The sequence below is a fragment of the Manduca sexta genome, chromosome 16, assembly GCF_014839805.1.
Source record: "Manduca sexta isolate Smith_Timp_Sample1 chromosome 16, JHU_Msex_v1.0, whole genome shotgun sequence".
Taxonomy (NCBI): domain Eukaryota; kingdom Metazoa; phylum Arthropoda; class Insecta; order Lepidoptera; family Sphingidae; genus Manduca; species Manduca sexta.
The window spans coordinates 10,553,584-10,570,438 of NC_051130.1; the positions used below are offsets into that span (position 1 = coordinate 10,553,584).

The following is a 16,855-nucleotide window of genomic DNA, read 5'->3' on the forward strand; positions in this document are numbered from 1 at the left end:
AGAAACCTGGTTGGTATAATGTACATTAAGGCTCATAAAATAATGCGTTGCATTATATCAAATCATAATATGTACCTAAACATTTTAAATCTAAATGTCTTCTAAACTATCCTTATATCCCCGGAAAATATATATCAGGATTTTTATCCCGGAAAAAGCCGTCACGCAGGAAAAGCCGCGAGCAAAAGCAATATTTTTTTTTAAAAGATTCATGGATTAAAATATTTTGAGGCAACAAATCTTTAGAGGCATACAAAGTTCGCTGGATTCAATCTCCAACTGGTATCTAAATTGAACTGCTAAAATGTTGTGGTTACTGATTCGAAAACATCTGGTTTTCCTAGAATTGGTATTGAGGTTTGATAAAGATTACGGCACATACTGGAGTTCTATCATGTTTTGGGACCAAAAAACTCGACGACGATATTTATTGCCTCTACTCAACATTTTGAGATTCGATGAATCATGGATGCTTTAGTTGCTTCTGCTTGACCTTTTAGAGTAACGCGTATATTATTAATAGACTTCAGAAAGGAGGCAACTCGGTAGGCAATGGCTTGGCTGGGTCTCTGGCATTGCTTTAGTCCATGAGCGGCGGATACTGTTTAACATCAGGCGACCGCTCGCTCGTTTGTCTACTAAGGCAATAAAAAGGAAGGTTATCACTACGAAGTGTATTTTCTCCTTTTTTTAAGTTTGTTACCTCAATACTCAGACATTAAAATTATTATTATTTTATTATCACGGATACTTATCTAACTCAAGGCTACTTAACACCACATTACGGGCCTAAACCAAGTAAATGTAAGGAATAGATGAATTAATGGGATCAATGTCGAGTCACTGTCTTATCATTATTTTTTTATCAAAAGAATGTACTTCCAGATTGTTTCCATAGATTTTCATTTTCGGTTCTGTATATTTCGTATCAAAAATATCTATTTTAGTTTTCCTAATAAAAGGAGGAACTTAAGTTCGGGTCGTGGGCGTCTATTGTGCCAATTGGAATTTATATCCGATAAAGCGATAGGTTCGCTCCTATCATAAATGGGGTAGAAATACCAGCGAAGTGAGGATGCAGTTGGACTATGAAGTAATATTTCGTCCCCTTAAATCTGTATTGGAATTTACAATGTACGTTGTAGGCTCTTTCACGTGGTATAATTATTTATTGGTTGATAAAATAATGTCTTTTGCACGTTAAAATATACATAATTTTTTATGGCATCAAAATATTTATTCAAACAATTTAATGGAAAAAAACGTTGTAGAAAATATTTTTTCCATTGAATAACGCAATACGACTTCAATCACGTCGGCTTAGTTACTGTCTTGTCGTTTATCATCATAAATATAATTACCAATATTTCAGAACTCAACACATGGAATTTCTACCTTTACCTAATGTCACTATGGTCGCTATCAGCTTGTCTCCTCTACACCTTATTTATACCAGAAAGTCCCAAATATTTGATCACGCAGAAGAAATATGATGAAGCGAGGGACATATTAGTACATATGTACAGGACAAATACAGGCAAACCCGCCGAGACCTACCCTGTAAGTATTGAATGGTTTGTTTCATAATTTCAGCTGGGAATCGTCCATTGTTGGACATAGGCCTCCCCCATTGAGCGCCACAGGGACCGAGTTCTGGTCCGCCCTCATCCATCGGACTCCGGCGACTTGCATAGTTTGTTTATTAAACTGATAATAGAAGTATTTTGACCGTCTCGGTGGCGAAGTTGTACACGGTACGAGTACGACTGAGATCCCGGATTCGAATTCCTGGTCGGGCCAAAATAATTGTGACTAGGATTTTCCCTCTTAAAAACATTAGCTCAAATTCAGGAAGTTTGCGGTATAATATCACCGTTCCTCGGAAAGCACGTAAAGCCGTTGGTCCTGCGCCTGATTCCTCTCCGATCATGTCGGATTGCCGTCTCACCGAACTATGACAGTGAAGGAACAGAGAGTGCACCTGTGTTTTGCGCACACACTTGTGCACTATAACATCTCCTGCGTATTTGGCTGATCTCCGTTGAGATTTGCTACCATGGCCGAAAATTCGGCTAGGAGGATTCATATCCAATAAAAGTTTGGACCTTTTTGTTCGGAGACTAACATACATTCTCAAAGACGTATTAGCTGTAATTAGATGTTATGTAAAAAATATTTTAACTTTGGTAAAATTAGACTAAGTCAGAGCGGATTTACCTTCTATGTTTATGATGTAATTTTTTTCCTTATATAAAAATCGAGTAGGTCATGATTAACGGACCCTAACACATGTAAGACCGAGTGAAAGCTAATAACTAGAAAGTATTCGTTGTTTTATTAACCGCCAAATGAACGCTAGAAACCTTCAATAAAATATAAATATCATTCTGAATGGCTTATTATTTTTACTGGTATATTTTAATAACAGTCAAAAACGTAATAAAACTAATTTAATCAACCATAAAAAGTTTCTGAGTGGAAATGGGATGTTTACGCCGGCTTTGAAATAGGAATTTGTATTTTCGGTAGGCAATATTTTAAAAATATTGTTATAAAAATATGTAATTTACTGGTGGTAGGTCTCTCATATGTGAGAGTCCGCCTGGGTAGGTACCACCGCAATGTCTACTTCTGCTGTCTATTTCTATTTTTGAGGCAGAAATGCATTTTTACGCGGGTAAAGCCGAGAGCAACACATAGTTAATAATATATTGAAGTCATGAAGTTTTTCTACCGCTTTATTAAAAGGCTCCCAGTTCCAAAGTTTTGTACTGCTTTTCGATATGAATAAATCATTCTAGAAATCCTTTTGTCTTCAAAAAGCATTCGTGAAAAGAAACACAATAACTTGTCAACAATAATAATATATTTTTATGTTATATAAATACAAGAATACGTGTCAAAAACACTCAAAGTATACGTGTTAAAAAGTAATGAATTCCCTCTAGCCAATTGTTTCGTTCGAGTAAACAATTGCTCAGCAATAAACTAGATGCGATATCAAATATTCAACAGCAATATTGTGACTATAAGTTGCTTTTACTTAATATTTGTTTTATTTCCATAATTTATTCATTTTCACCGTTTCCCTTAGTTTTTTTTCAATATCATTGAAAATATTTTGCTCGTTTCTTTGATACTTGAGCGTTTAAAGTGTTTGTATGAAATTAAAACGTATTTTTAATTTGCCGTGTTTATTTCTCCATTAGTTCCGTTTGCAGAAGGTATGTTTAAGGAGTTTAATAATTCATAAAACTTGTTATATATTTTTAAATAGTTAATTTGAATGAAAATGGGCCACATAAAAGTTTGTAGATGATGTTCTATTAGCTCGAAATTGAAGCAAAGTAAAATAACGATTTTAGTCTTGTATTATATACTGGCCTATTGCTGAGTACGGGCCTCCTGTACTACTGAGAGTTCTAAGGCCTTAGTTCACCACGCTGGCCTAATGTAGATTGGTAGACTTCACATACCCTCGAAATTCTTATAGAGAACTTCTTATGTTGCTAAATATTAGAAGACAATAAATTATGGTTACTTATTTTAGTTTAAGTTTTTGGATTATTGTAATTTTTTACTAAAAAGACGTAGAATTATATAATATATATAATTTAATTGTTACAAAAAATATAACACAGGACCTTGTAATTATGACCAAGCAATTAGTTAAAAAACTACGCTGATTTTTTTATTTGATCGTGCTCCTCTGAAACTACTATTCTGATTCTAAAATTTTACATTATTATTATTTAAAACACTAACATCCATGAGTACTTTCATCCCGAGAACATCTCTGCTCCGACCAAATCTAGCCACCAACATACAATACCTACCAAAATGATACCATTATTGCCTTTCAAACCATTGTTTATTATCGCAAATTGTTCCCTATTATATTTTATGAATATCAAAATTGTTTGCCACCAAACAATTATTATTGCTTTCTATTGTTTTCAATAAACATGGGTATGTAAAGCTTAATTTCGAACAGAGAGCTTATCAATTTAATATTAGTGTCGATATTATTATATGTGGGAAATACAGAACATCTCGTCAGGAATATCGTTATAATTTTATTACAATGATTAGATGTTGCTCGGGGACCTTTCGAGGTTCTTCTGGAACTGAAATCATTTACTTAGTTGTAAGATGAAGGATTTGTTAAGATATCTCGACGTATGTCCATGAATTCCTCCTAGCTAAATTTCTACTACGGCAGCCAATCAGCCAAGTACGCGGCAGATATGATAGTGCACAAGTGTGTGCGCAATACGCAGGGCCACTCTCTGTTCCTTCACTCTTATAGTCCGGTGAGACAACAATCCGACATGACTGAAGAGATCATGACATAACATCAAGAAGTGGCGCAGGAAACTTAAATAAGTACTTTCATACTTATAAATGCGAAAGTAATTACATGTCACTCTGTGTCACGCTATCATATCTGAACCAGTGAACCAATTTTGATGAAATGTAATATGAAGATAGTTTGAGACCCTGGAGAGTACATAGGCTACTTTTTATCCCAGAAAAATATTTTCATACCGACGGAGTATAAAATAAATACAGAAACCGCTGTATGTATTTGGATGAAATTTGGCATATTGGTAGATCAACTGCTTATTAATAACTAGCGACTCGCCCCGGCTTCGCACGGGTGCAATGCTGATAGTAAATACACTACAGAAAAACTGTGAACGTTGTATATAAAAACATAGCGGCCCGCTCTGGCTTCGCACGGGTATAACATAACAAAATAACAGTATTTCTCCACTATTTAATGGATGATATTTTACATATAAACCTTCCTCTTGAATCACTCTATCTATTAAAAAAAAGCGCATCGAAATCCGTTGCGTAGTTTTAAAGATTTAAGCATACAAAGGGACATAGGGACAGAGAAAGCGACTTTGTTTTATACTATGTAGTGATATAGGTAGGTACATCAAATTGTAGACAGCAATTATTTCTACGTAATATATTTTCATCTTCATTGTCATTTTTAAGCGTTATGATATCCTAAGCCACTTTTTGACAGCTTTGAGTGGAAATCTTTACAAGAGGCGTGTTCAGTAGTAGACTTCATGTGTCTGATGACAATTATGATGATTATTATAGTCATCTAAATTCATTATTATTCCGAAGCATTATGATATTTTAAGCAAGCCATTATCAAGCCGCTTTTGATAGGTCTGAGTGGAAATCTTCAGGGAAGATCTGTTCAGCAGATTTCATGTGGCAGATGACCATTACGATGATTATTATCATGTAACCTTATTGAAGCAGTTGGGTATGGAACGGTTTGTCGAGACCAATATCCGCAGATTCAAATCCTAAGGACACACACCTCTGACCTTTCTAAAGTTATGTGTGAATTCTTTGTAAATTATCGCTTGCTTTAACGGTGAAGGAAAACATTGTGAGGAAACCTGCGTGAGGAACTTCTCTATAGAAATTTTAAGGGTGTGTGAAGTCTATCAATCCGCACTAGGCCAGCGTGGTGGACTAAGGCCTAATCTCTCTCAATGGTAGAGGAGGACCGCGCCCAGCAGTGGGACAGTATATTATAATTCAGAGCTGATATAATATTATATTCTTATTTCAATGTAATCTCTTTTTCAGTACATAAATCTATGGAAAGACAAAGCCAAGCGTTTACCAGAAGTAGATGAGGAACAACCAAAAAACATCAGACATCAGATCGTAGTCGGCTTGCATAATATAAAGCCGATGTTTAGGAAGCCGCTAGTTATTTATTTACTGCTGATCAGCCTTAATAACTTCCTTATCATGGCATTGTAAGTATTTTTTACAGTGTGCCAAAGTGACAACTGCTCCTGATGGTAAGTGAAGGGGTCTAATGAAATGTCGACTGATGAGACATAATTACCTCTCGGCAGTTGACACAATTATGCCGGCCTGTTGAGACTGGATATATACAGTACTATGGCGGGTTCTGACACCTTGTGCACAGTGGTCGCTATCCGGACGGATATTAAATATATCCTACCGTCAGCAAAAGTGTAGTTTTGCTTGACTTTACTCGTATGGAATTAAATTTGGCTATTGGTCTTGACGTCTAAGCCTGTTACACTAATTTCATTAATTTGGATCTATAGTTTAACAGTAAAAGCCGTAATATTCACACTTAAAAATTAATATGGAAAACTTATCAATGAATCATTGTTCAACACGAATATTCAGTTATGCTCTGAGTGAATTTACAGAGTTAGCAACATAGGTAATGTTACATGACTGAAGAGATCAGGCGAATCGATCAAAATTAAAAAAGATTTATACACGTATTCTGTAAATATATTGTCAATAGTACAGATATCCGGTTAGGGTTATGTATATACTCCCGAGTGTCGACATTGGGCCGTAAGACCGGTGAAACCAACATAACCGTTCCACTACCCCCCAGATGGCGGTAGCGGTAACGCGGTTTTTCCCCACGAAAAAAAGTATAAAAATATCGTCAATACGTAAAATTCAATTCTTTCAGGTATAACATATTAAGACTGTGGTTCCCTCAACTGTCAACTATAGTTGAACATTACAACCTGAGTAGTGACAAGGATCTATGTGTTATGCTTGATTTGTATACAAATGATTTGAAGGCGGCTAGTCATAATGCATCATCATCTGATGTTTGTATTCCGGTAAGTGCTTGAACACGATCTTTATTCAGTCTTCCTGCCCATACACCCAATAGGCATTCTAGTAAAGAAAGCCCGTGTTGGAAATGAAGTACAATCACCCTTTTATCATCGAAGGATAGGCAGAAGAGCAACTAGGATACACTTTATATGCTAGTCTACTAACCATTTTAATTTCGTTGCGCGAGTGATTAATGCTCACATGACAACGGTATCATAAAATTGTATCTATTGATCTTATAGGAGTTGTAGTGGTAGATTTGGGAAGGAATACAGTCGTATACCCTCCCTATGTATGGTTATATCTTATGTATAGTTAAGATGTGTTCTACATGGTTGAGGACCTTGTTTATCTGCTTACTATTCTATAGTAAATCTTCTTTTGAAAACAAAATTTCGAGTAAATGGTATTAAAATTTAACAAAATCTTGCCTAGCCTTAATTTCGAGCTGGAATATTTCATCATTATTACTGATATTAAAACGGACAGTCGACATGCAAACATATCATTATGCTATACACAAAAGAAGCGGTAAATCTTATTACACTATAGTATTAGAAATTAATGTCTAGAATTCACAATCTACTATAGATTTATATCTACAGTTCATTCTATACCACATACCAACTGCGTGACTACCAAAATACCAATCAACTGTATTGAAACGTAAACTATAAATATACCAGTGCGAGAGTGCTTTTTTCATTTGACCCGTATTTTTTCCGAAATGTGTTGAATGTAGAATTATTTATGAAACTTCCCAATACTAACGAATTAGGTCAGGCGTTTAAGCCGTATCGTGTGACGAACGACAACTGACCGTACCACGTTAATATTTTAAAATATTTATTATGAGGCAGTACGTAATTAATTAAGGGAAAGGTTCTGAAATTAAATTTAATAGTAGAGAAGGAGATACAATATTAGATACCATAGCCAGTGTAACTACTGGAAATAATAAGACTTAACATCTCATGTCTCAGGATGACAAGCGCAGTAGAATACCAAACAATACTTTGTAAATCAAAGTCTTGGGATGGTGTTTCTACTTTCGTTTAGTCTAGTCTAGTTTCATATTTTACCGTAACGTACCGTAGTTTTTTATTTTCCTGGTCAGGCTTTACTCGCGAATATATTCGTAGTACTTCTTTGTTGCTCAAACACATTGGTCTTAAAACTGATTTCAATTCCTCATCACCTCGATATGATATATAAAATTTATGGCCTATTACATATTGGTTTAACTAACAAATTTTAAAAAACAATTCCAGAATCTCAGTGGCGCTGAAACCTACATCAACAGTATCATCATTGGCTGCGTGTGCCTTCTCCCTTACTTTATCAGCGGGGTCTTGATCAACAAGGTTGGGAAGAAGAATATGCTCATCACAGCTGGTCTTATTTGCATTATAATGACCTTGGGGTTGAGATGGGCTAATTCGAAGACCGTAATGGTATCACTATTCGCCACTAATGTTGCTGTGGCGCAGGTCATGATGAGTTTGAACCAAGCATTGATTATGGAGTATTTTCCTACGACTATAAGGTGAGTTTTAATTGCTTATTACACTTCTATGAGATCGTAACTCTGTATTCTACAATACAGTTGCAACCGTATTCACAAACAATACTGTGACGATGCTCAGTGCACCCGAACGCATAATTTTGGCAATTTCATAGTTGTCTTTAGTGTTTAGCTTTAGAATATAGAATATATTTAGTATATCACAGTGCCCTTATGCTTAGTCACTGCATGACAGTATCACAATATTGTCAAGCTTAGAAAACGAATTGTGATCATAGCATTCATTCGTACTTATCTAAGTAACCTTTGTGAACACGGTATTGGGATTGAACTCAATTTTGACCAATTTCTGCTAAAATGCTGTCTGAAATGCAATCGTAAAATACATACTAGAAAAATCATGAAATCGTGACTCAATCTTCGATTCAAATCCTGATCCCTAAACGGGTAGCCTATCATTACATTACAAGCACCAATTTTGTAAAATATGATACCAATAAAAATTGCTCGATTGGACAAAAAGCATTGAGGCGACGAAATGTCATCAAACATTTCACTTCACGTCGATAAGTCTTCACTGACCCTCGTGAGTTGTAAAATTTCAATAAAAGCGTTGAACCCAATAAAATGTGAATTTGTTTTATTCATCAGGGATTTGGTTATCTATTCAGTTCAACTGCTTTTGATGAGTAGAAGTGCGAATCAGATGCCACATTGAGTGTAGTCGTGGACCACAGATTCTATACTAGATTTTATTCATGGCTTTTGCGTGAATGACCGTTTTTATAGAAAAACAATCGTAAATTCTCAAGTATAAAAAAAATCGTTAGCCATATTTATGTTTATAGGAACCTAGTCTGCCCATTTCGTTTAAAGGCTAGGGGTATATATTGGAGAATTTCAGATTTAATTATTTCATGATTCTTGAGAGAGTTGGGCAGTCATATAGAAATTAAAATGTATTTATATTATTTTGCGAGTATATGAATGAATTGCTCGAAAGAATAATTAGAAAACTAATTGTATTTTTTTTTCTGCATCACATACTCTGGTTAGTATCTTAAACATACTTTGAAAAGAGCAACATTAGAGTACGTTGCTTGTTTTCTCTGGTGAGTACTGCTTTCTGAACTGATATAAAGTAACGGAATCTAAATAATATATACAGGTTTAAATAAATGATTACATATTTCACTTCATTACCTGTGCGCGTAAAGCCGCTCGCAACAACTAGTTAGATTTCAATTCATATATCAATCTGATTTAATTTTTAACAAGCACCAACAGCTTCATTTTTACACAAAAAAATATTAGTAAGATAAAGGCGGCTTCAGACTAAAAGGTGTCAATTTACTCACTACATTCCAAATTCAAGAAAGTACATAAAAAATAATAAACGCGCAGTAAGTTGATCGCGACGCCATTTTTAAACGGAGTGGTTTGAATAGTTCAATCAATACTACCAACTTTATGCGGAATGCTAAGCTAACATTGGACAGATTATGAGAAAACTTTAAACAGCAGTTCAAGTTTAGTTCGAAATATTTCCATGAAAATCTGCTTGGAATAAGAATAGCAATTACATTATTTTACATTCTTGTGTCTGTTAGAGTTAGTTATAATAAGGGCCAGTTTTACTTTTGTTTTTTATTTGTGCACGGCAAAGTGAACCTTATTCTGCCCATTTCGCTTACATTTCTAATTTCTAATTGCTAGAGGTGCTGAGAGGAAATAATTATAAGGATAATAGAGAAATTTCATGATTCCTGAGAGGGTTGTGCAGTCATATAAAAATTTAAATAATTTATTCCTTATTTCACGAGCCTATAAATGAACTGCTCTAAACTTTTTTTTTTTTCCTCTTCTCACTTTATCATGTACTGTAGTCTTTACCCTAAACTGATTGAAAAGAGCAACACCAGAGTTTCTTGCCCGTTCTTCTCTGGTGAAAACTGCTTTCCGAACTGGTGGTAGAGTTAATATTGACGGAATCTAAATAATGTATAACATTTTACAGATTCAAATAAATCATTTCATTTCATATTGCACCTGATGGTAAGTAGGGTCCAATAGAATGTCGACTGACGAGAGATGATTACTTCTCAACAGTCGACACAATTATGTCAGCCTGTTGGAACTGGCTGATCCCAGAATGCGACACACTTACGTGGACCATTATGGCCGGTTTGAACATCTTGTGTTCGATGGTCGCTATCTGGGCGGATATAAAACATATCCTACTACCAGCAAAAAAGTAAATTTTGACAGTTATAATACACCTAATGTAAACAGTACTATTTATTTCGGAGCATACATTAGACAGTGAATTTTGTACTTGGTTGGCTTATACATAAACTAAAAAAAAACTTTAAATTTACATTTTTGCGTTCTTACACAAAGAAAAAAAAAATGTTATACTTAACTCGCGTAGAGGATTTTAAATTTTGAATTTCCTATTTTTATGGCTGATCGTACAATACATTTAATAGGTTACGTACATCAAAACATATTTCTAATGACATTTATAATCCTAAGATAAAGCAAACAAGCAATTATCACTTGATAGTAAACCATAAACACGATACGATAGAAATCATAATGCATTTCCACCTTTGAGGGAAGGTATAGAGGACGGATATGAGCCTTCCACTATCCGATAAAGCCGTGAAGCGTACACCGACTCATTAAATGCTTTAGATAAACTATAGTAGGGTCCATTATTGCTTACTGACAAGTTAATTAATACCTGCCCGTGAACGGTTTGAAAGGGTCTTTAAAGGATTATGTCTTATAACTGAAAGTGGCAGTGAGTAGCTATAGTAACTATAGCTTTATATTATTAGCTTGAATCTTTAAAAGTGGATCTTTTGTATTAAGTTTGATATCCAACTGGTTATACAAATTAAGACGAATTGTTCCAACAAAATGCTATAAAATGTATGTTCTAACGGATATACTAATAATTTAAGCAAACGAAAGATGTACTCTATAACTTTGTGAGCCCTGTGTGAATATAAAATTGAAAATGATAATGAATATTCCGCATGTTATTTCTTGATACATCAATTTACCGAAACTGATTTTGGTAAATACAGTCCGCGAGCGAGCTCCGAGAAATTCAATGAAATGTCGACGTAATGATTTAATATTGTGATTTTGATATTACACTATTGATGTAGTTAAGGTTAAAACGCAAAATATATTTATTACATCAACATCGCAGTATCGAGAAAATCACTGCATTAACTCAGTATGTCACCATTACATGAGATTCCTTGGAGCTCGCGCGCGGATTGCAATTTTATTACATCAGTGTTCGTACATTGATAAATTTGTCAATCTATGAAAATAAGATGTAAATTTCAAACGTGTTGGACAATCATAATAAAAATACAAGTGTAGACGAAAGGGTGGCCCACGCAGCGTGGGCGGGTACGCAAATATACTTTGAGTGGCAATCACAATATATAATTTAGTTACATTGCGTTCAGGTAATATGCATTATTGTAAGTTATTTATAGATAGCAATATCGTTTTATTTTAAGAAACCACGAAAGGTAGTACTATCATGTTGATTTCCCATCAATCGGAGTTTGGAAAGGTAACAATATAGTAACAAGCAATATAATTATAGACATAATGCCTACCAGTTTAAGGGGAATTTGAAATATAATAAAATACTGGAAGATTTACTTTTGCTACTCAATATTTTTATAAAAAATGAATTGTAGTCTAGTGATAGGGAATTTAAATTTTACGTAATCATTGTTTCATTCACATTTGTACATTATAGCTTGCTTTAACGGTGAGGAGACCTGCATACCTGAGAAGTTCTCTATAGGCATTTTGAGGGTGTGTGTGAAGTCCATCGATCCGCATTAGGCCAGCGTGGTGGACTAAGGCCTAATCTCTCTCAGTAGTAGAGGAGGTCCGTGACCAGCAGTGTGACATTATACAATACAAGGCTGATATTATTATTATAAACAATACTTATATCCTATTTATTTCATTGTAAAAACATTTTACAAACCCTTAAAACATGAAAAATGTACCTCAGAAATCATAGAAGACAAAGCTGTCTCAGAAATAGGTCAGTGTTACGAGAACAAAAGTAAAAATATAACACCATAACACGAACGGTTCATAAACCGTGACGGAGTGACAATAGCTCTATTGATGCTGGCCGGCTTTGTCTTCGCAAGGTCTACAGATAAGATTATATTGATTCGTTATTATTCACCTTAATTAAATTACGTCACTTCAATTTTCTTTGGTTTGAGCGTTTACTGATAGTTAATTTTAATAATAATTCGAAAGTAGGGATTTTAATGTATTATTTGAAAAAGTGTTGATGGTAGACGTTTGTTTGGTAGGATATATTTTATATCCGCTCGGATAGCGACCACCGTACACAAGGCATTAAAACCCGATATAGTGGCCCTAAGTGTGTCGCGTTCCAGGATCAGTCTTTGTGTATCCGGTTCCAACAGGCCGGCATAATTGTGTGGACCGTCGAGGGGGTAATCATCTTTCGTCAGTCGATACCATTGGACCCCACTCTACTTACCATCATGGGAAGTGGAGTCACTTTGCCCGCATAAAAAAAGTTGTCCTGCCACAGGCCGCGTTTTATGTAAACTACTTTTCATCTTTTAGGTATCGATAATAGTGCCACCTATCGGGTCCATTATTATCCTATGATTCAATCTTAAACTTACTAAACTCTCACAAAAAAAATCATTGAAATAGATAGGGTTGATTTTTTAATTAACCTACATTGGAATAGATTTGGTGATTTTTTTGATATATACAAAGTTTAATAATAAGGAAATTGTAAAATTTATTAGATAACTCTATTGCAGGACGTTAGCAATATCTACGATAATGATGACCGGTCGTATCGGGACTTTGATCGGGAACATCGCGTTTCCCGTACTTCTAGATAAAGGATGCGTCATACCTTTCTACACCATGACTGGAATGATGATATGTGAGTTAGATCTTGATTTACTAATTTTATATTAATAACATATAAATTATTTCATCCACGAAGACGCGCCCCACTATTTTACCTAATCGAGTACGTATGCGCAAGCAGCATGAGTGCACACGCACACTTTAATGGGTTGCGTCGGGGAAAGTGCTCGGTTTTATAGGTTTATAGGTGGAGGCTTGTAAGTAGCAAATTAAGTTATCATTATTTTTATATTTATGAGATTGTTATTAGTCTGTAAGCCTTCCAACAAGTAATTAAATAAAATAAATCAGTTCCCTCACACCGCGACTTCCCACAACACGTCTGCTCAAAAGGTGGTGAGACGCGTCTTCGTGAATGAAATGACCTATATTTCTGTTTAGTTCAGCAACACGTATATTACTCTGAAAGTCTTCTTAGAAATTAAGAATTATGTAGCGCGTGTTTAATAGGTTTGGAAAAACCTTCTTAAAAAAATTTCATCGTCTTAAGGCCCGCTCTTTTGCCAATGGCCTTTAGCATTCGTTCCATAAATTTAGCACAAACAGGAATATGCAAAGATAAATGAATAATGCTTTAAAATATAAATTTTAAACTACCAAAATGTTCCTTATTAGATTTTCTATCTAATAGTCTTTGTTGCCAATTAATATGATGTGTTCTTTAGGATATACATAGAATCAACAATTTTATTGGTATTTTCATTATGATATTATGAAAAATTTGAAGTAGTCAAAGATAACATATAAAAAATATGATCTGTAATTATTTTTTCTATATCTATTATAAATTTGGAATAGGTAGCTTCTAAAAATACGGTTAGGGCGCCGTTTTGATAGGAGAACGATCATGCATTCGCAACGCATTTATAAGGTTTAGCCTTCTCAACTAATTTTCCATTTATGACTGCTATATGGCAACCATCAATTTTTGTATTTATTTGTATTTATTACATTTGTCTTTTCAAATGTAATAAATACAAGTATCTTTTGATTTATCTTTGATTTCCATGATTATTGATCTTGTAACCACGACTTTTCTGGCATTCTCTTTAGAACATTTCCTGCTCGAGATTTATTTTCCTCGTGTAGAAATATTTATTTGCCAGTTAATGTATTTTTGTAACTTGATATTGGGAGATGTCGGTATTTCGTATTTCCTATGAATCAAATATGATTCGTGCTATTTGTTAACAACGAGATCTGTTGACAATTTTTGGTACTATTTTGTTACAGGTGTGACAACAATTGCATTGTTCTTGCCAAAGAAAAAGTGATGATAGTGTAATTCATATTATGTAATTATTTTTTGTAATAAAAATATTTTTATTTTTTGTGTTTTTATTACCTGTATAATGGAACGGACTCTAGAGACGAAAGCCGTGTATTCGCTACAGATTTCCTAATTAGGTACTTTGTTTTTTTGCCAAGCTATTTCGGGACGAGCAAGGTGGTCGCCTGTCGGTAAGCGTCACGACTGCCTAAAAAAATATAAAAATCATCCCACGGGAACTAAGATGAAAAAGCCATATCTTTCACCTGCTCATTTATATACCAAAAAAAAAAAAATGACAATCCGTGATACGTAAGAAAGGAATCGATTTATTTTTGCATTTATAAGTTTTAATTTTAGCCGCAGGAGGTCTGTTACTGAACATAGGCGGACGCCTTTGGGAGAATCAAAGATATCTATAACGAACTGATGATGTTTGATAATTGGGTATAAAAAATTAAACCTACACATGAAGCGTGATGTGTAGGTTTAATTTTTTATACCCAATTATCAAACATATGAAGTCACTTTGATGCAGTCACTATCTAAAGCTTTCGGTTAGCCTCAAAGCTGAGAGGATCTCAAGCTATCTCGCATAAATCATCACATCTCCAATATACCTTACTTCATTTTGATGTCGAGTCCTTTGTTGCCTACAATTTATGTATGGGGAAATGCAGTATCAGCTGTTGGTTAGGTATAGTGTAAAATTTATCTCGTAGAATACTGTGAAGTACAGTCAGGCACAAAAATATCTGAACAAATTCAAAAGTTCAAATCCTTTATATACGTTAATTGAATAATTTATTTATCTAATATGAAGTATTTTTAATATGTTACAGTGAAAATCGTTGCATAATCAATATATATAAAAATGAATCCCTATTTCCCTCGGTCACGCCATCACGCGTGAACGGCTGAACCGATTTCACTATTTTATTTTGTTGTGTTTGTTATTGTCAGGAGAAGGATTTTATGAAAGAAAAAATTAAAGATGTTGAGTGGAACGTTAGAAAATTTAAGAAAAGTTAATTTCAGCGATTGACAGAATGCGCGCTGCAAATTCATAGTTAAGACGGGACAACGTCTGTCGGGTCAACTAGTGTGGTTATAATAATGTATGTTTATAGTGGCATAAGTTACCTCTGCAGCGGACGTATGGAGCGACATGGTCCTGAAATTACGACCAAGATTAAAAATACTTTCTACATCACCTTTCGCCACTAAACCTCACTATCAACAAGAAATTTTCAAAGTACAGCAAATGGATTAATAGATTACTTCCTACGTCCTCATAAACTATCTCTTTATAATATTTGCGTTCAATTTGTGCATAGCGCCGCAAGGAGAGAAGTTTGAAACATCGATAGAGCTTCTACGCTTAGTAACAAACTTATAGTGCATTATAACAGAAATGACGGTGTTGTTGAACACCTTGATACTATACTGGGATAACGACAGCTGGAAGAATAAGAAGATATACGCGGTCATTTTGACATTGCGTTAGTAATTGAAAGCTACTCGACTTCACCTTTGCTGACATTGTGCCAAAAATCATACATTAATAATGAATATTTTCACCAAAAATCTTGGTTTTAGTATTCTGGTTTTTTTTTTTTTATCATTTTGTAGTTAAATGTGAATATGGCGTGTGCGTGAGTGTATTTCTGACTGAAAGATTGATGTTGCCGCGGCGACTTATTCTCTTAGAATAGTAGTAGTGGCATTAGGGTGCGTAAAATTAAAATGGCTTTTTATTAATATTTATTTTGTTCGAAACTTACACTTTTTTGTTTTACATCTACGGCCCAAGTAAGTTATTGTGAAATGTTATTTTCAAATAGATAAGTATGTGGTTTCATTTAGTAACGCAATGTGAAAATGATCCTGTATATGTCTTCGAGGGTAGTGCGATTTTTTTTTTACTTTTTGTTTGATGGTCTTAAAATCCCTTTAATGCAACATTTAATCTTATTCAGTGTTACCGGGACTCATGATTTCTCAAGTAATCCCCAATATAAGCTGCCGTCCATTAGCATAATGCGATATAAAATATGCATGCATTCATACAACGTTTTTAATTATAAAAGACGATTGAATTATAAATTGAAAATTAAATAAAGTTACTTTGGAAATTCAAGCTATATATTAAAGGTTTAAAAATAGTAGAGAAAGTTTAAATCATAAATTCCTTAATTATTGTAAATACCAAAGTTTATAATTCTATATGCGAAAAACGCATAAATCGCGTGATTTAGACGAGATTCAATACTTAGAGAGAATCTGATCAAGAACTAATTAGACACCGAGCTAATACTAATGAATTAAATATCAAAATTATTTTTAATGTTTACTATACGAAACGTGGACCACTATGACGGGTTTTAACATGTTGTGTACGATGGTTACTATCCGGACGG

At 34.3% G+C, this 16,855-nt stretch overlaps 1 protein-coding gene across 1 annotated transcript in view; it reads left to right on the forward strand.

Annotated features, from left to right (window-relative positions):
- The window catches only part of LOC115449111 (synaptic vesicle glycoprotein 2B), a 31,034-nt gene extending 16,538 nt beyond the window's left edge, over positions 1-14,496 (forward strand). The window contains exons 5-10 of the mRNA XM_030176823.2: positions 1,373-1,560; positions 5,626-5,801; positions 6,509-6,665; positions 7,935-8,209; positions 13,051-13,178; positions 14,399-14,496. Of these exons, the coding sequence (XP_030032683.1) occupies positions 1,373-1,560; positions 5,626-5,801; positions 6,509-6,665; positions 7,935-8,209; positions 13,051-13,178; positions 14,399-14,439 (965 nt within the window). The 3' untranslated portion in view covers positions 14,440-14,496. The remainder of the gene's footprint in view (positions 1-1,372; positions 1,561-5,625; positions 5,802-6,508; positions 6,666-7,934; positions 8,210-13,050; positions 13,179-14,398) is intronic.
- The last annotated feature ends 2,359 nt before the right edge of the window (positions 14,497-16,855 follow it).